Here is a 16,582-nt window from a genome sequence, read left to right as displayed (position 1 = left end):
GTATCGGTGCATCCCCAATAAAAATGTACGCGGTCGTAAAAAGCTCTGAATACTCACCAGTTTCTTAGAATGTAAATTGCATGCAAAAGTAACAGAAAAGAAGTCAATAAATGTTAAAAAATAAAAATTTGAACATGATGAGAAAACTAAAAAAACCACAGAATTTGGTTAGGGTTAGCATTATTACCTCAAAGTCATCCTCATAGTCCTGTTCAGCCGGATCTTCATCATTGACAACCTGCAGAATGTAGTAGAAAATATCTTAAATACTTCTGTAAGTGTGCAGAGCCTCTTCGGGATGATGCAGCACTACAGTGAAGCTGAAGCTGAAAGTACTGTAGAAGAAAAAGAGTGCACAGCATGCAGTGCAGACAGTGGATGGCTCACAAGATCAATTCACCTGCAGTCGGTTCAAGCTTATTTATTCCAGTTTCACCTCATAACTTTATATACGCGGCAGCTGCAGCATGAGCTGAAATATGGTTTGCTTTCATGCAAGTAAAGGAATTGTAGCTGTGGGTTCAAACTCCATTGTAACCGGCGTGAGAAAATATATAGTTTATGTTCAGCCAGTTACTAATGGGAGTAAGAAAAATGCACCACCAAACAAAAAGCAAAAGTCCCCACAGCAAAGTAAGAACGCATCTTACAGGCTCCTCTGTGTCTCCTGCAGCTTTCACACTAGCTGTCCAGTCTTCAGATACTTTTGCTACATCCTGCATCACAACAATGACACATGGAGGAAAAAGACACGCAATCCGTTAGGGAGGAGTTAGGAGCTACAGGTTTCAGTAAACAGGCGACTTATAGACGTACAAACCTCAGTTTTAGTCTCGTGTCTTTGACTTTTGTCAGACGCTGATTTCTTAGAGCTGTCCCTGTCTCTGTGATGACTTCTGCCTGCGTCCTCCTCCTCTCTGTGCTTTCTCTCTTTGTGTTCGTCCCCTTCGGCTCGCTCTCTGTCGCCGCGGTGATGCCTGACCTCTTCACCTGACCCCTTCGAGTCTCGCTGCCCTCTGGATTCACTGTCGTGCTTCCGCTTTTCATCCTGGAGAGAACAGCAAAATCCACACGAGGTTAAAACGATGATACATCAACCCGTGAAGATGAGGGACGTCAGCACAATGTTAATGTTACTGCGGATGCTTACAGGATGTCCTCTCTCTTTGTGCCGCCTCTCTCTCTCCTCTTTATGTCTTCTATGTTCTTCTTTGTGCTCTGAAATAGGAAAGATATCAATGTTATAAGGAAATAATAATCCTAGTTAGTAGTACACACAACTGTGGCCTTACCTCTTTCCTCCTTCAGTTCCAGATGCTTCCTGTCTCCGTGTCTCTCTCGTCTTTCTTTGTCATTCCTCTTGTCTTCGTCATCTTTGTGTCGCTCTCTCTCTCTACGCCGATCTCTCTTCTCTCTCTCGTGCTTTTCTAACCGATCTCTTTCCCCCTCTTCGCTTTCCCCGTGTCTCCTTCTCTCCCTCTCTCTGTGCTCTCTGTCCCGCTCTTCTCTCCTTCTTTCCTTGTCTCTCTCTTCCCTCCTTTTGTCCATGTACTCCTCGTTGCGTCTCTCCTTGTCCCTTTCCCTCTCTTTCTCCTTCTCTCTCTCTCTGTCCCTTTCCCTCTCTTTCTCCTTCTCTCTGTGTCTTTCCCTGTCCCTCTCCCTTTCATGCTTTTCCTCCCTTTCTCGCCTCCGGTCTCTGCTCTCCTTGTGATCATCGTCGTACCTCTTCCCATCCACCAACTTGTCCCTCTCCCTTCTTTTCTCCCTCTCATCTCTTCTATCCCTCTCCTTATCGCCTCTCCTGTCCCGGGAGCCCTCTTTTCGCCGATCTGCATGTCCGTCTCTGTCGTCTTCATCTCGTCTCTCTCTCGTGCTCTCCCTGTCCCTGTGCTTGTCTCTCTCTCGTCTGGACTCCTTCTCTGGGTCTCTGCGGCGTCTCTCTATGGACTCCCCTCCCCGAGGCTTTCTCTCATCAACATGCCCTTCCTCCTAAGAAATGAGACAACAAAAACCTTTTACGGGTGGGATTTTGCCTGTTGATACTGATCCAGCCTCAATCACCACCTCCTGCAATGTTTTCCTAAACTCTCAAAAACTTACCCTGATGTGTCTCCTCAGGTCAGCTGGTCTCCATGTGTCTTCCTTGGTTATTTTCTATATAAACAGGTTTATACGTTCACTAGATGCCCATATCATTTAAAGACAACATACACTGTTTTTATGACATCAAAACAACTCAATGGCAATAAGTAAGACAGCGTTAATGTCCCAAAATAACTACGGTCCGATGATTACAACAGCGGACATGACATTATCTACTGAATATACATTTCCCAGCTTTAGTCCGCAGACGGTAAAGTCAAAGATGAAGCAGTTACCTTGTCGCTAGGCATGTTCTCATCTGTGTTTTTATTTCTGAAGTCTCTCAGTCGCCGAAAATTAGCTCGTATTTTCGTAACGACTCCGCCATGATGCTAAATCGCTAGTGCGCAAGCGCAGTTTGTCGAAACCAAGGAGATCGCGTCACTTCAGCTTGACAACAGGCGTGTTAATCGGCAACAGAGCAATCCGTGGCATCAACAGCGAGTTGCCGTAGCAACCGTCAACGACTTTATTGCTAAATGCGTCTAAAAGACCGCATGGAAATGTTTTAATGTTGTTTAAACGAGTATAACTATCGACACGAACGCCGCCGCTGCTGCTAGCTGTGTTTAGGTTCATTTTTGATGTTTGCTGCCCATAAAACGAGTCTGCTGATCGATTTCTCTGTGCTCGTCATTATACACCCGCTCCTACCTTAACGGCTCTTGGCATTTGATCCCAATATAATTTATTCAGCCCGCTTTTCCGGATTTTTCTTGCTGTTTTGATATAATAATAATAATAATAATAATAATAATTGTGTATTTATTTACATATATTTAAAATAATAATAAATAAATAAATAAAAAAGTTAGGTAGTAAGACACATATTTGGGATACTACCAATGTGTTTGTTTTCTTCCATATATTTTACAATTCAGATGTGACTTACAGAGATGTATATATGTTACAGTATTACAAACATATAAAATACAAACAAAGTGAAATAAAGCTTTGCCAGGGGAAGACTTGTAATGCTACATATAACAAAAAGAGAAAAGAAGGACCATATATGTGACATACTCCACTTAACCGCCTTTTTGTTGTCGGAGCCAGAAATGAAATTAATATAATGCACAACTTCATGGAGAAAAAGTACAAAATTGTTTTTTTTACTGTTGAATTTACATTTATGAATGTGGACTTTTGCCCACAGAATTAATACATTCATAATGAAGTACATATTTTCTTATATTTTAATTTAATAATAGCTATTCCACATGTCCCTGTCGTTACCGCTGTGTATAACTCCTTGCTGTGTTTACCGCCACTGACCACCAGGTGGCGCTGTTTCTCCTCTTTAGCTCTGTTTACAGCCTCCACTGAGAGCGCACGGAGCAGGATCCCTGTGCGTTTTTTTTTTAATTTCACTGTGAACTGATCATTTGTGACCTGTGTAGAGACAGAGAGGAGTACCAGCCGTGGGCCTTGGACTTGGACTCAGCTGCCCATTTTAACCAAAGGGGGGGGATGAATTATCAAGGTTTTAATCGCTACGGAAACTAAAGTGGTCAATGCCAACGATTCCTCCGAGGGCGATGGGCTGGTGTGCAGGTGAGCCAACGTGAGAGTCCGCGTAAGGAAGCGCGTCGGTCCGGTGGCACATGGGAACCGTGTGTCACCCCAAATCCTCATCCGCATTTTATTTTTATATATGAGTTAATAGACGGACCCCGGAGCGCAGACAGACATGTCTAGAGACAGCATGACGGATGTACGAGGAGCCCATTCACCCAGTGCTTCACCTAAGGAGAATGGACACGCCGTGGCGAGCCCCGTTCAACCCAACTTTCCCCCTCCCTCAGCGGGGAACGTACCCGAAGACAACCCGGTGTCCTCCACAAGCGAGCTGACCCAGACTTGGGTGCACCTCGCCAAAACGTTTGTTCTCATTTTCCCCATTTACGCGCTGGGATATTTTGAGTTCAGCTTCAGCTGGCTGCTGATCGGACTTGTTATCGTTTTCTGGTGGAGGAGAAACACAGGAGGGAAGCACAGCCGCCTTAACAGAGCTCTGGCTTTCTTTGAGCAAGACGAGAGAAGTGTCCAGCAGAGTCTGACCACCTCTGATTTACCACCATGGGTAAGAACACACTGTGACATACGGTGGATTAAATGAGCATTTAGGTGTTATTGTGAGCAGTATTTTTGAGTTTCCAGGAAAAGAGAAAATGAAGCAGGAGGAGCAGAGTTGAGCTGTAAAGCTGTGATGGAGCAGCTGTTCTCCCCCCTTACACACCCCCCCAGCAGCAGTGACATTAGTCCCAGTCTAAATACAGCAGGGTACAATGGTAAACCAGACACCACGCTGGAAAGGAAACATGCCCACAGGGTCCCTGTTATTTTGGGATCCAGACTGCAATCTCTCGCAGTCACTCACTCTGTTACTGCAAGACTTGTTAGATAACTCTGTGGTTCTTGACTTCTCCTCCTCAGAGTTAACTCAGACCTCCATCAAAGACCACCAGTGTGTAATCAGAGAGGCAGCAAAGGCTGAATTTACCCAATAATAACACAATAATACATCATATTTAAAAGATATATGTGTTCAAAGATTAACTGGACTGCACTGTTTCCCCCAAAATGAGTCATTTTTGTCACATAGCCGTGTGTTATGTGACTTTTCTCCAGCACTATGAGAGAGGTTTGTAAAACACCATGTAATCCATGTTGTTAACCTGCTGTCTATACGGAGCTGGATTGTAGCACCAAGGGAATACATGTCACACTAAATGCCTTTTCTTTTTTTGCTAGAGTAAATTAATGCCTTTTCCCTTTATGAGTGTCATTTAAAGTCCATATTTATGACTGATGACTGATTTCAGGACCAGATTATCTCAGGAAAACTGTATAAATTGCATTTAATCGAGCGCAATCCGAGAACAAAATACGGCCTCAAGTTTCAGCTAAACCATAAATCCAACACTTTTCCACATCACACTCCCTTCACTCATAACTCAACTGGTTTGTGATGTCCAGCTGGAAACTTAGCAGGAAGCTTATTTTGCTGACACATGGCCAAGGAGGCATCGAGGCTATTAAATGGGGATGGAGGAGCTAGATGAGGGAGAGCACCAGCATCCCACTTAGAGGAAAGAAAAAAGGCATTATTGAAAGGCCTCAGCAACCTGCAGGGTTGATGGAACGAACTGCAAGTCGAGCATTAATGTGTAATCCTGGTCATATCATGTGTGGCTGTTCCTGAGCATCGCTGGGAATCTCAATCACACCTTTTCTGAGGCTTTTAGTGATTAGCATGTGAATAGCTGAGCACATATCTCCTCATCGATTCTGCCCTGTCATCAGGGATTGAGAACTTCACCTGTTTTGGCTCGTAAATCTCTGCTAGTGCCCGCTTCTTCTTCCCCCCTCACTGAGAGTGTTAATAGACATGTCACTGCTTTCACAGAAAAAAGGTTTTTTTTTTTTAGTTAAGTGGCCCCATTCCCAAACTTCTGTTGCTGAAGTGAAGCCCTCCTTGTTCCAGTTTCTACCCTCAGCTGTACTCATCCAGAGTGAGTCATTGGCTGGCTGGTGGAGCAGCTACTTACACTAAAAGTAATGTTGGAGGTCTTTAGTTTAATTCACACAGGAATAAAACTGCTGTTATATTTATTATTTGATGATGTTTTTTTGGTCTGCTTTAGGCATCAAAACGGTTCCATCTAGGGTTAGGGTTAGCCCTAACCCTAACCCATTTATCTTTCCTCACATACAGAAATGAAATGCTGAGTTATAAAGCTGTTGTATATTTAAAAAAGAACTACTACTAAAGCCACTATTCGTCATCAATCTTACAATTTAATTATACGTAGAATATTACATATATAATTGTTTTAATGACCCCTGGGACATAAGCAGTAGTAAAGAAAGAGGCCAATATGCTGCTTTACAAACTTGATTTCAGTTTTGATTTCAAGTGTGGTGTTTAGAGGAGTCAGACAAGACAGGACAAGATAGATGAGATAAGATGTACCTTTATTGATCCCCCCTGTAAGTTAGACCCAGTAGCATAGGGGAATGTAGTACAAAGAGTACAGAAGTCTGAGAAGACAAGTTTGAAAGGTGAGCATCATGTGTCTGAAATCAGCAGATTCCACGTGTCTGCTGTATCTCTGAATGTACTGCTTTTGTGCTTTCTCAAGATATAAATATGATGCCTCTTTAACTATATAATGTCCGGTTCATAACAAGTTTGTATATCCAGTTTGTCCTGATTACTTTCCAGACTCGGTGTGTTAATTTCAGGCAGTTTGAACTCAGGGGGATTAATCCTATAGTTTCAGCAAAAAACACTAATTACCCTCTCAAGACGTGAACGACAACCCAGCGACGGGATGAATAATTAAGATGCTTTTCTCCCACTCTTTGCTCTACATCTCAGTTTTCTCATCCGGCGCTTTAAAACACGTCCTTTTTGAGTATATCATCCATTACTTCACCTACATTTTCTGAATAAGGTCACTGTGTCAGCTGTAATGACGAAGCCTTGCGTCCCTTTCCAGAGGTTTACATTATTTCCACCTCAAACTACAGGCCTGAATCTGTCACATTAACTAGAAGTTTCTGTTCCCAGTCTTCCCGCTCTTGTCACTGCTTCATCCACTACGTTGACATAAAAGCTGGATAAGCACTTTATGCTGCCTCCATTAGGAATAGTGCTGTCCCCTGTAGCTGTCATATCTCACCAGCACTCCGGCCAGACGCGTCACTTCATCTTACTGTTGAGATTAGGGAATAAACGACTTCAATTCAGCTTGATGGAGAGCCAGGGTTGTTTATCTGTTATTTATTAAGGTCTGTGTGTGTGCATTGCTGCGCTCCTTTGTGTGCGGTATTGACTAGACATTTCCTTTACATCATGTTAAATCAATGTCCAATTTGCTTTGGTCTTTCAGTAGGATTAGTCAAACCGCAGCCGTGGAGATTTGTGGCTTTCTAAGTTTACCTGTGAATTCGAAAGCGCTGGACAAATAATGCAAATAACACAAATGCACTTTCAAAATGTGAGGAGAAATACAATACATCTAAGCTTTGCACTGATAACAGACAGAAGATAAAGGTTAAAGAAAGGTCATGTGATCAATGCATCCTTCAGGTAGAAATAAAAACTGTGGAATATTTCAGTGACCTTTTCTTGAATGTTGTTTTGAAAAGTCTTTTTCATCTTGTCTTTACCTTCATCTTCTTTCTTTTATATCAAGCAACCACTCCATCTCAGAGAGAGCTGCTGCAACAAATGGTCTCATGCATGGAAACCCAATAGAAACACGCTCCGCTCTCTCTTCTTTGAATTGTTTTTTTTTTGTAGCGATGGTGTGATCAAACAGCCGTATTGCTAGCTGTGTAGAATCCCATTTTTGTTTTTAATGTTTTGAACACTCAAGGGAGAAGACAAGAGTTGTCTTCAACCTTTGGCTTCTCTGTGTAGCAGAATAACAACCCGATAGCTTTTCAAAAATAGAACTTGACATTGGGGTTTGGAAAGGTGATTACATTTACAGGTTTGCACTACATACAACAGCAATTTTAAACTTTGTTTGAGCTGGAGTTTAGTAACAAAGCTGTCTGTCTCTAAAAACCGGGTGAATTTCCACTGTAGATTTCGGTTATAGCGACATGGCTCTAAGGATATGTGCTATCCACTATCCACACATCAACTACTGAACAGCCTGCAATGAAATTCAGTGCAGATATTTAAGGCGCCGAGATGATGACTCCTACTGACTTTGGTGATCCCCTTACATTTTCATTTGGTGCCATCATCAGATCTAACTTTCACTTTTGTTTATGACCAACAAAACATTCCCATCAGCCTCTGCTGTACTATGTGTTTAACTCTAATCAGCAAGTATTAGTGCTGACACATTTAAACCACAACCGTGACCATGATAAACATTTTACCTGCTGCACATCAGCTTGTTAGCATTGTCATTATGAACATGTTACCATGGTGATGTTAGCACTTAGCACAAAGCACAGCTGTGCCAAATTACAGCCGCACAGAGCTGCTAGTGTGGCTGTGGACTGTGCTTTGTTGTAATGATGGTGTAATTAAACTGTATTGCGTGTGCGTAACTCGCCTTTAAACATGTATCAGCATCATCGTCAAACTTTGTTGGAATATGTTCAAGAGAAATGTGACAAACAGGCTTTTCCTGAGGAGCAGCTTTGAAAGCTTTTCAAAGGAAAAAAGATTTGGTTCAGGATAAGGGATTCACTTTAAATTTGCACTACTTGGAAATAGTTTATAAGGGAATAGATGAGGGTTTATTTCACTTTTGGTTTTCATCAGGACGATTCTGCTCCTTGGTTGCTTTTTAAACTGAAAGCAAAATGACAATAAAAAAAAGACATTTAAATGCAAGCTTTCAATTTTACTGATCAATAGGATTTTCAAACATACAATATAAAGTCAGATTGCCTGTGTAACAAATCTCATCACATATATTATATGTGGATCTTGCCTTTGAAGATGCTGCATTATCAGGATTATAGAAACCGTCATAGACTTGAGATTATCTGCTCTGTTTTCTCCATTGTAGGTTCACTTCCCAGACGTGGAGCGAGTGGAGTGGCTAAACAAGGTAAAGAATTGAGCGGCTGTCTCTTGAATTTGTTTGCTTGAGCAAAGCCCTCCTTCTTGCTTTTTATAAACCTGAGTAAATGGGATGTCTGTCGCTCCTCTTCCCACTGGAGCTGTGGATGCTGCCACACTGTACACTGCAGCACATCTGACTAAAACATGCAGCCCTGTTTCCACCGTGCGGTGAAATGCATTTACCCCTGTGAATCCCCATGGCAACAACTTGGATGTACATTTTAAAGCACCCATGAGTACACATTTAAATGATATAGACGCTGAGATCGACATTTTATTTTGGTCCCTGCTTGATGTGTATGAGTCTGACTTAAATAGAACTACATTTTGAATATTTTAATTAAATTAAAAATTGTACTAGTTTGTGTATGTATTTGTGTGTGTGTTTTTTAATGTGTGTGAATGTAAGTAAGAAGTCATTTAACAAATAATAATACTAATAATTGATAATAAATATATTATTACAATATCTTAAAAAAACAGTCAACATTGCAGATAGAATTAGGTTCTATTCTAATCTCTGTTTCCCCTGGTTGTTCTCAAGTCATGGCATGAGGAGGCTATTCTACATTTGGGTATTTCCCAGTAAATAGGGGAGTTTCTGCATGTCTGCATGTTTTGAATCCAATTTCATGGTGTTTTTTGTTCATAATTGAGAGGTAATCCTCTCTTAAAGATGTATATGTTGTGCATGAGGTGAGACAGCGTAGCTCTGTCTCTACCTGTCTTCACACTGGGAGTTTTTCTTCCTCTGGTAGCCAGCTCTATGTTGAGGTTGTGCACACTCAGTCTGTACATAGTTAAGACTTCTCTTAAATAAGTACTTTTTGTTGTGGTCAGACAATTTGCAAATGTGTATTCTCTGTTTAGGGCCAGATAAGAGCCTGATTGGGTTGCTTCTTTCTGTATCCCCTCAGACAGTGAAGCAGATGTGGCCCTATATCAGCCAGTTTGTGGAGAAACTCTTCCACGAGACGATTGAGCCGGCTGTGAAGGAGTCCAGCTCCCACCTCAGCACCTTCTGCTTCAGCAAGATCGACATAGGAGACAAAGTGAGCACCTCCTAGTGTTCCTGCATGGTTCTTAGACCGATCATGTGTTGTTTCAGCAGTTACAAAACAGACTACTGGCAGCAGGTGCCGCTGGGACAGCTGGTGAGGGTGTGTAAGCTCGAACGCGAATATACATGCACGCCGTTGACATATGTGCTTGTTTCATAAATAGTTTCCATGTGGGGTCACGAGAGGGGTCGACCTTGTACTAACCACGTGGGGGTTTAGTGGGGTTGGAGGTGTTGGTGTTGTGTTGATGGACTAGAGTGGCGCAGCGGCCATAATGTTTCCCTATGTTGTGGTGTAGCCCCTCAGGGTCAACGGGGTCAAGGTCTATACAGAAAATGTGGATAAGCGACAGATCATCATGGACCTACAGATCAGGTGAGCCTATCAGATCTCCATTTAAGTCATTACTGTTTTACCTCTGTAGCTTCTTTCTGATTGTGGTTTAAATTGTTTTTTACAGAACATGTGCTGAATGATTAAAATATCTCCATGAAAATGAATAAAACATGGAGTCACTATGGTGTCAACAGTTAATCAATGTCATGCCTTATTCTACCAAACAAGACCTTGAAAGTCCAAGGAACCCTGGTGCAGGATTTGTCTCAGACATATTTTGTGTTTTTGTCACGCAGCTTTGTTGGCAACACTGAGATTGACGTAGACATCAAACGCTACTACTGCAAAGCTGGCATTAAGAGCATCCAGGTAAGGATATTTCCTTTTTGTCTGGTTTGTTTCATGTCCTCACAGACGTACTTTCCTATGGCATGAGTCTTGGCCTCTACAATGGTTGTCAGAAAAGGAAAATGAAGTATTGGATGTAAAGTGGCACAGTGACTTTAGGTAAAGGTCTGTCCTGTCGGCTCCAATTTGAGAGGATTTGTCCAGTATTGGATGAACAGCAGCTTTTTTATACAGAATAACAGGATGCTGAAGGTAGTTGGACAGGAGCTTTTATTTCTTATTATTTCCGTGCAGTGACATCAATTAAATATTTGCATTTATAAAGCTTTCAGTATGAGACGCTGGTATGAAAGCACAAATTACTTGTCCTGTGTCTACCGAGGAAGCTTTTGTAACTCAAGGCCCCTTCAAAATACAACAATGCCTTCTTGCAACCCTTTGTCACAGGTTACATACGTCTAAACGTTGTGAACGGTTCGAGCAAAGTCATTTTCTCCTCTGATTGTTTAATTTGAGATAATAATGAAGAGGTAAAACTATTCAAATCTGAAAAAAATAACTTAGTTTTGTACTGCAGACATATTTTTATTTCTGCCTTCCTCTCTTATTTATTGTCTTGCAACCCCCTTTAGATTTATTATAAGACCTCTTGGGTGGGTCTGTAGTTGGGAACTTCTCTGCAGAACTATAAATATAATCAAATACAACAGTGGCTTAAGAGATAACAAAACAAAAACAGAAACATAATACAAAAGGAGACCGTAAAGAATCATTATAGGAAGGTTTTACTGTACAAGTTAACTTTGAATTACTGTAAAAGATTATAAATATCAGACTAGACTGACCCCCTCCTCTATAAAATGTATCTATTAATATCCTTGAGAAGACTCCCCTGCTCTTTCTGTAGTGCCTGACTATATAAGTGTGTGTATTATTGTTCTTGTATGTCCTTGACCCTTCTGTGTGTTGCTGCAGTGGAACAAAGCAGGCAGCAAAAACAATCAGTGCGCCTCCTTGGAGACCGAGTGCTGTTAGATCTGTCCCTCGGAGACATTTGTTGCTCCCATTATGTAACTCAGGCAGACCTACATATCTCCCCAGCTCATTATCAGCCACTAATACATTAGTCCCATCACTCCTTGAGCTGGTTTACATTACACAGAGCAGGTGCGTTCGACTCCCTGATAGCACTGAGATTACTGGTGGCTTTGTGTGGAGTGGGGTTAAACGCTGGCTGATATTAGGCTTTTATCATTTATTTAATATCAGCCTGTCGCGTGGTCCCACTACTATGATGAAGGTCCACTCCTCAACTGCAGCTACTGTGCATAAAAGGCCTGTTAAACCTGCAAATGAGTTGCATTTTCTGATTGATTTTAAGTTGCAGTCATTTTAGAAGATGAATCCATTATATGAGATCTTTTAACTGTCCTTTTTTCAGCGTACGTCACCCTGCTTTTACGACACTGTTAGTGCTAAATACAGATAAATCAATACTTGGAATAAATTTGTAACACCGTTTTCTAAAGCAGGAACACACAGAAAAGATGCATGACTGTATAATTACATTGGGATTTAAGATTTTTGTCTGAATTCTTGCATTTAAAATGAGGCTTTAAGTCTTGCTCATACCACTTAGAGTCAAGGATATGAAATTCATTTTAGTTTCCTGGCTTACTGCCTGACTGTGTCATTTTCTAAGAAGCTGATTTAATCTGGCAGATGACAAAGTGAAGGATCAGTTTCCCAGTTTTTAGTTTCAGGAAATAACGTCTCAAATTTACTTTGTCACAGAAATGACAAGCAGTCTTGAAATGAAAGCGATTATATTTGCTTCCTTATTGGTATTATTAGTCACTGGCATAATTGCTGTTTCAGAGGCCAATATTTTCTTGTTATCCGTCCTGAAAATACAAATATAGCCTCAAAATAAATATGTTGGTGCTAGAATTTAAACAACCTTTGTTCCCTGGTGTGGATTAGAGCAGCTGTGTGGTGTCCACATGACACTTGTAAAGCACTTCCAATACCATAATCCCCGTAATTGTCATAATATGTTATGGAGAAGGTGGAGGATAACACGGGGGCAAGTGTGAAGTCGGCCTCTGATCGAGTTTCCAACCTGTCATGTGTTACAGCTAACAGCACCACCGCTGAGGAATGTCAAGGGCCAGCAAGGCGCGAGTCCCCTTTAGCTCCCTCTTTTTGTGTATGTATGTCAATGTGTTCCTCTTGTGTTTCCATAGATACACGGCGTGTTGAGAGTGGTGATGGAGCCACTGCTGGGTGACATGCCTCTTGTCGGAGCTCTGTCTGTGTTCTTCCTCAAGAAACCAGTAAGTCCAGACGCTGATAAGAGTTAATCCAATTAAACTTGTTTAATGGAGCTGCAGTGGAAGTTGTAATGACACCGCAGTCTGAATAAATGACTTGTGATCAGAGCAGAGGCTATTAAACTGGGATTTGTATGTTGAAATACAAAACCAAGTATCTCCTAAATCTTTTTCCAGCACCTGAGATGGCACAGCAGTGTTACACATTCAGGGTTCTACTGTTATTTTACATGGCATTTGAAAATAATGAGGACATTTTACACTGCTTTCTTTTTGGTTCCTCATATTCACTATTTTTTGTCAAGGTTGGCCCCATTTCTGTGAATATCACAAAATTTCCTCAATATCTTTAATACCTCAGTTTGGTTCTCTGTGTATTATATATTCTCAGTAAATTTTGTAATATCGCACCTCATAAAACGAATTGCTCCTTGTTTTTTTTGCTTTGCTAATCTCTTTTCCTCATTGAGGCAGAAATAATGGTCGTAGATTGGACTTTAAATGTTAATTTCACAAGTCAAATGTGTTTCTTAATTCATCTTCATTTTACAGCCCACACTTCCAGTTTAATTTCAGTTTGTTTTCCTTCTGTGGCATTGCCAGTGGCACTGTCGCCTATCCTCTTGCAGCACTCTAAATCACTTTACACAATTTGCATTTCACATTGCCAGTTGTTTGCATTTTCCAGCGCACATTGGTCAATCTGCTTGTACAACCCGTGTGCACAGCCACTGCTGCACAGCTTAAAAATGTTTGACCGATTTATTCCAAATGGGAGGACCCGGTGGAACTACAGCACAGCTTTAAATAGCTGCAGATCAAGCCAGCCCTACTTTGGCAGATTTCTCTACCCCAGGCACTCAGCTAAAGCTCAAGGTGGAGATATTACTGTAGGAGGTTGAATCCAGTAAATCATGTTGCAGTCCCACATGTATACAGTCAGTCTTCTTCTTGCTTCTCGCCTAGGAACATTACATTGTTATACTGGAGGAAAGAAAATAAATTCCAAAAGCAATTTCCTGTGGGCAAAAAAAATCACGCCGTTACATATCCAAGGAATCCGAATAACTCATCGCGCTTCTTTCAGCGTGCCATACAAGGCCTGAACCTGGCTGCCAAATAAAATACAAACATTTCCAGACCATAAGAGGTCTGGGATACAGTGGCACTGTGTGATCGCAGCAATGTGAGCCAGTGCAATGTAAATAAAAAGATGTGTAACACATTCTGCTGTGGGACCTCTACAGAAATGTTATTGCTCAGGCTCAGTTAGGCAGTCTCACACTTTGAACAAGACAGATGGATGATATTTGCTCCATACTACAGGTTATATTGTGAACATTCTTTACAATATCCACTAACGTACGGACTGATTAAAGGCCCAGTGTGTAGCGTTTGGAAGAATCTACTGGTGGGTCACCCTCCACGGAGTCCGCCATGTTGAACCGCCATGTTTCTACAGTAGTATACGCATGCCACTAAATCCTACCCACTGTGTCTTTATTAGATTGAATTTATTGATCTATTCTTTGATTAATCAGTGAATCTTTAAGCTGTCCACAATAATGACAACATTTGATGTCTGAAAGGAGTAGTTTGAGATTTGGGAAGTAATGGATAATTTAGTCAATAAAAAAAACAGATTATTTTGATAATTGTAATCAATCCTAACAAATACCCAACATTTGTGGGTTTCAGCTTCCCAGCTTTGGGGATTTAGTGCTTTTATGTTTGATATCATCCTTAATTAATAGGATAAATCAATGATTACTGTTTTTTAATCGACTGACTGATTTAGTGTTTTGCTATTTCTTGCTTGATTACAGGCCAGTTTTTATTTTTGGAAGATAGTGCTGTTTTTTTTTTTATTACCTCATTGTTAAGTCTTTTGAGATCTCCAGAGAAGCGAGGCAGGGGTGTGTCCCTCCAAACCACATTCCCACACCACTCAGACATCCCCATCACATCATTCAGAGCCCTGCAGTGCTCCCCTCTCCCCTGCGGCGCTCGGTGCATCTGCTGCAGTGTAAGCAAATCGGGCAGAGAAGTAGGGTGGGAAAGACTCATTAAGAAAACACAGCTACTTCAGCTTAGAGGCAGAAACAGATCAAAGCACACTGAGAGGCAGGATCTGCCTGCACTTCAGGTCTCAGCCGACGCTTTTCACTCTTACTTTCATATCATTCTTCTTCCCTTTCTCTTGTCCAAATGTGATACACCTTCTGCCAGTTTTACCCAGAAACTGAATGGAAATTGATTGGTTCTGTGTCAATTTTTGACTGGAGAGTAATTTGTTAAAACTGGTACTTTGGACCACGGAAAAATTCACTGTCCCTGACCTCATTATACACTAAAAACTAATCCCCAGAGGGTTGCTGTTGCTTTTATAAATATTTTAGTAAGAAGGTGTTTTTGTATTCATTTCCATCGGTGGATCGGTGCTTTCTGTCTTATTGTGACTCATAAACTGTTGCTAATTGTGCACGCAGCATCCATTTAAACATTTAGAGGGTAATTTAAGGAGACTTAAGGTAAAAACAGTAAGCTTAAACATAAGAAAAGGCTGTTGTTGTTGTTATTTTATTTACATTTAATTGAAAAACTGGTGTGCAGTGGGAAAACTACCACCCAGAACCAGTCACATTTTTCTTAAATAATTGATAGGGAAACAGTATAGTAGCTGAAGTAGTGCTTTGTTTTCAAAATGGTCCAAAACAGTGGCAACTTATCCACAGAACTTTTGATTTATATTATTTTACTGCAACTTGTGTAGGACTCTTTGTCTCTGCTGTTATTAATCAGCAGGGTTTGTTGGCCAGAAAATAAGAAGCAAAGTCGTAAATGTAGCACAGAGGGCAGGAAACAATAAAGTTAAGTGTTTGGATTAATTTAAATTCATTCACGCTCTTTACTCTCACAGCTTGATCAACTTGTATGTTCTCCTTTCTTATTTTCTTTTAGCTTCTGGACATAAACTGGACTGGCCTCACCAATATACTTGACATTCCTGGTCTCAAGTAAGTCTGCTGAAGCTTTTTTTTTGTTCCTGTCAAGAAATGTCTTTGTTGGTGCCTGATTATCAAGTTTCAAGGGACAATAACTTATTATGCACCTGATACTTTATCTGGGTGTATTTCCATTGGGTGCTGTGCCAGCAAATTCCATGAAATGTACCGAAAGTATTTTCTGCTTTTTGAGTGTTTCCTTTCCTGCTGGATGCCTGGGTGTCCTTTTCCTTGTTACCGTTGTGACATGCAGTACATTTAGATGCTCACATTACTGTGAATAATCAGAATAACATCATAGTTTAACAGTCTAGGTGGGTTCAAACAGATCAGATCAGTAAATGTGCTGTTTGTGGCCTGTTTCCTCATTCTCCCTTATTTTGTCTCACTAATATTAAGTGTCTTTTCCCCCCGGGTAGTTGTGTGAGCCTAGCAGAGAGTAAATGAGAGTCGATTAAGAGTTGGTAAGAGCTCAACCCAATTACTCGCGGCTGTCTTGAGTGGTTCCTACATTATTTACGCCCCAAATAAAGTGACACACGCTTGAATGCCGCATGTGATTTTCTGGGATTACAGCTGCTTGTCACATACCCTGCTGATGTGGGCAGACATGTTGACACAGGCAGTGGCCCGCTCTCTGTCAGCTCTTCTGTTGAGTCCTCTGTGGGGGTGAAATGGATCCGCGCCACTTGTGCAATGCAATATATGTGTGTTTGTGCACGCGTGGCTGTGTGTGTGGGTGTGTTGGTTGTGCAG

The 16,582-nt window shown here is 41.3% G+C and overlaps 2 protein-coding genes across 6 annotated transcripts in view; one reads left to right on the top strand and one right to left on the bottom strand.

Annotated features, from left to right (window-relative positions):
• The window catches only part of dync2i1 (dynein 2 intermediate chain 1), a 9,555-nt gene extending 7,041 nt beyond the window's left edge, over nt 1-2,514 (bottom strand). Inside the window, exons 1-8 of one of the 3 annotated variants that reach the window (XM_035656055.1) lie at nt 2,379-2,514; nt 2,101-2,154; nt 1,293-1,989; nt 1,151-1,218; nt 821-1,048; nt 651-716; nt 188-238; nt 58-63 (exon numbers count right to left, since the gene is read on the bottom strand). In XM_035656055.1, coding sequence (XP_035511948.1) covers nt 58-63; nt 188-238; nt 651-716; nt 821-1,048; nt 1,151-1,218; nt 1,293-1,989; nt 2,101-2,154; nt 2,379-2,393 — 1,185 coding nt within the window. In that variant the 5' untranslated portion in view covers nt 2,394-2,514. The remainder of the gene's footprint in view (nt 1-57; nt 64-187; nt 239-650; nt 717-820; nt 1,049-1,150; nt 1,219-1,292; nt 1,990-2,100; nt 2,155-2,378) is intronic. The other 2 variants (XM_035656063.1, XM_035656071.1) reach the window with 2 other exon arrangements.
• A 994-nt stretch (nt 2,515-3,508) lies between these two features.
• The window catches only part of esyt2b (extended synaptotagmin-like protein 2b), a 29,925-nt gene continuing 16,851 nt past the window's right edge, over nt 3,509-16,582 (top strand). For all 3 annotated transcript variants that reach the window (XM_035661017.1, XM_035660938.1, XM_035660860.1), the window contains exons 1-7: nt 3,509-4,225; nt 8,688-8,729; nt 9,661-9,795; nt 10,103-10,179; nt 10,437-10,509; nt 12,735-12,824; nt 15,783-15,838. In XM_035661017.1, the coding sequence (XP_035516910.1) occupies nt 3,833-4,225; nt 8,688-8,729; nt 9,661-9,795; nt 10,103-10,179; nt 10,437-10,509; nt 12,735-12,824; nt 15,783-15,838 (866 nt within the window). In that variant the 5' untranslated portion in view covers nt 3,509-3,832. The remainder of the gene's footprint in view (nt 4,226-8,687; nt 8,730-9,660; nt 9,796-10,102; nt 10,180-10,436; nt 10,510-12,734; nt 12,825-15,782; nt 15,839-16,582) is intronic.

The sequence above is a fragment of the Morone saxatilis genome, unplaced genomic scaffold (genome assembly GCF_004916995.1).
Source record: "Morone saxatilis isolate NCDOM2014 unplaced genomic scaffold, NCSU_SB_2.0 Contig0, whole genome shotgun sequence".
Lineage (NCBI taxonomy): Eukaryota > Metazoa > Chordata > Actinopteri > Moronidae > Morone > Morone saxatilis.
Note: the sequence above shows the minus strand (reverse complement) of the source record. Positions and strands in the feature narration are given on the sequence as shown.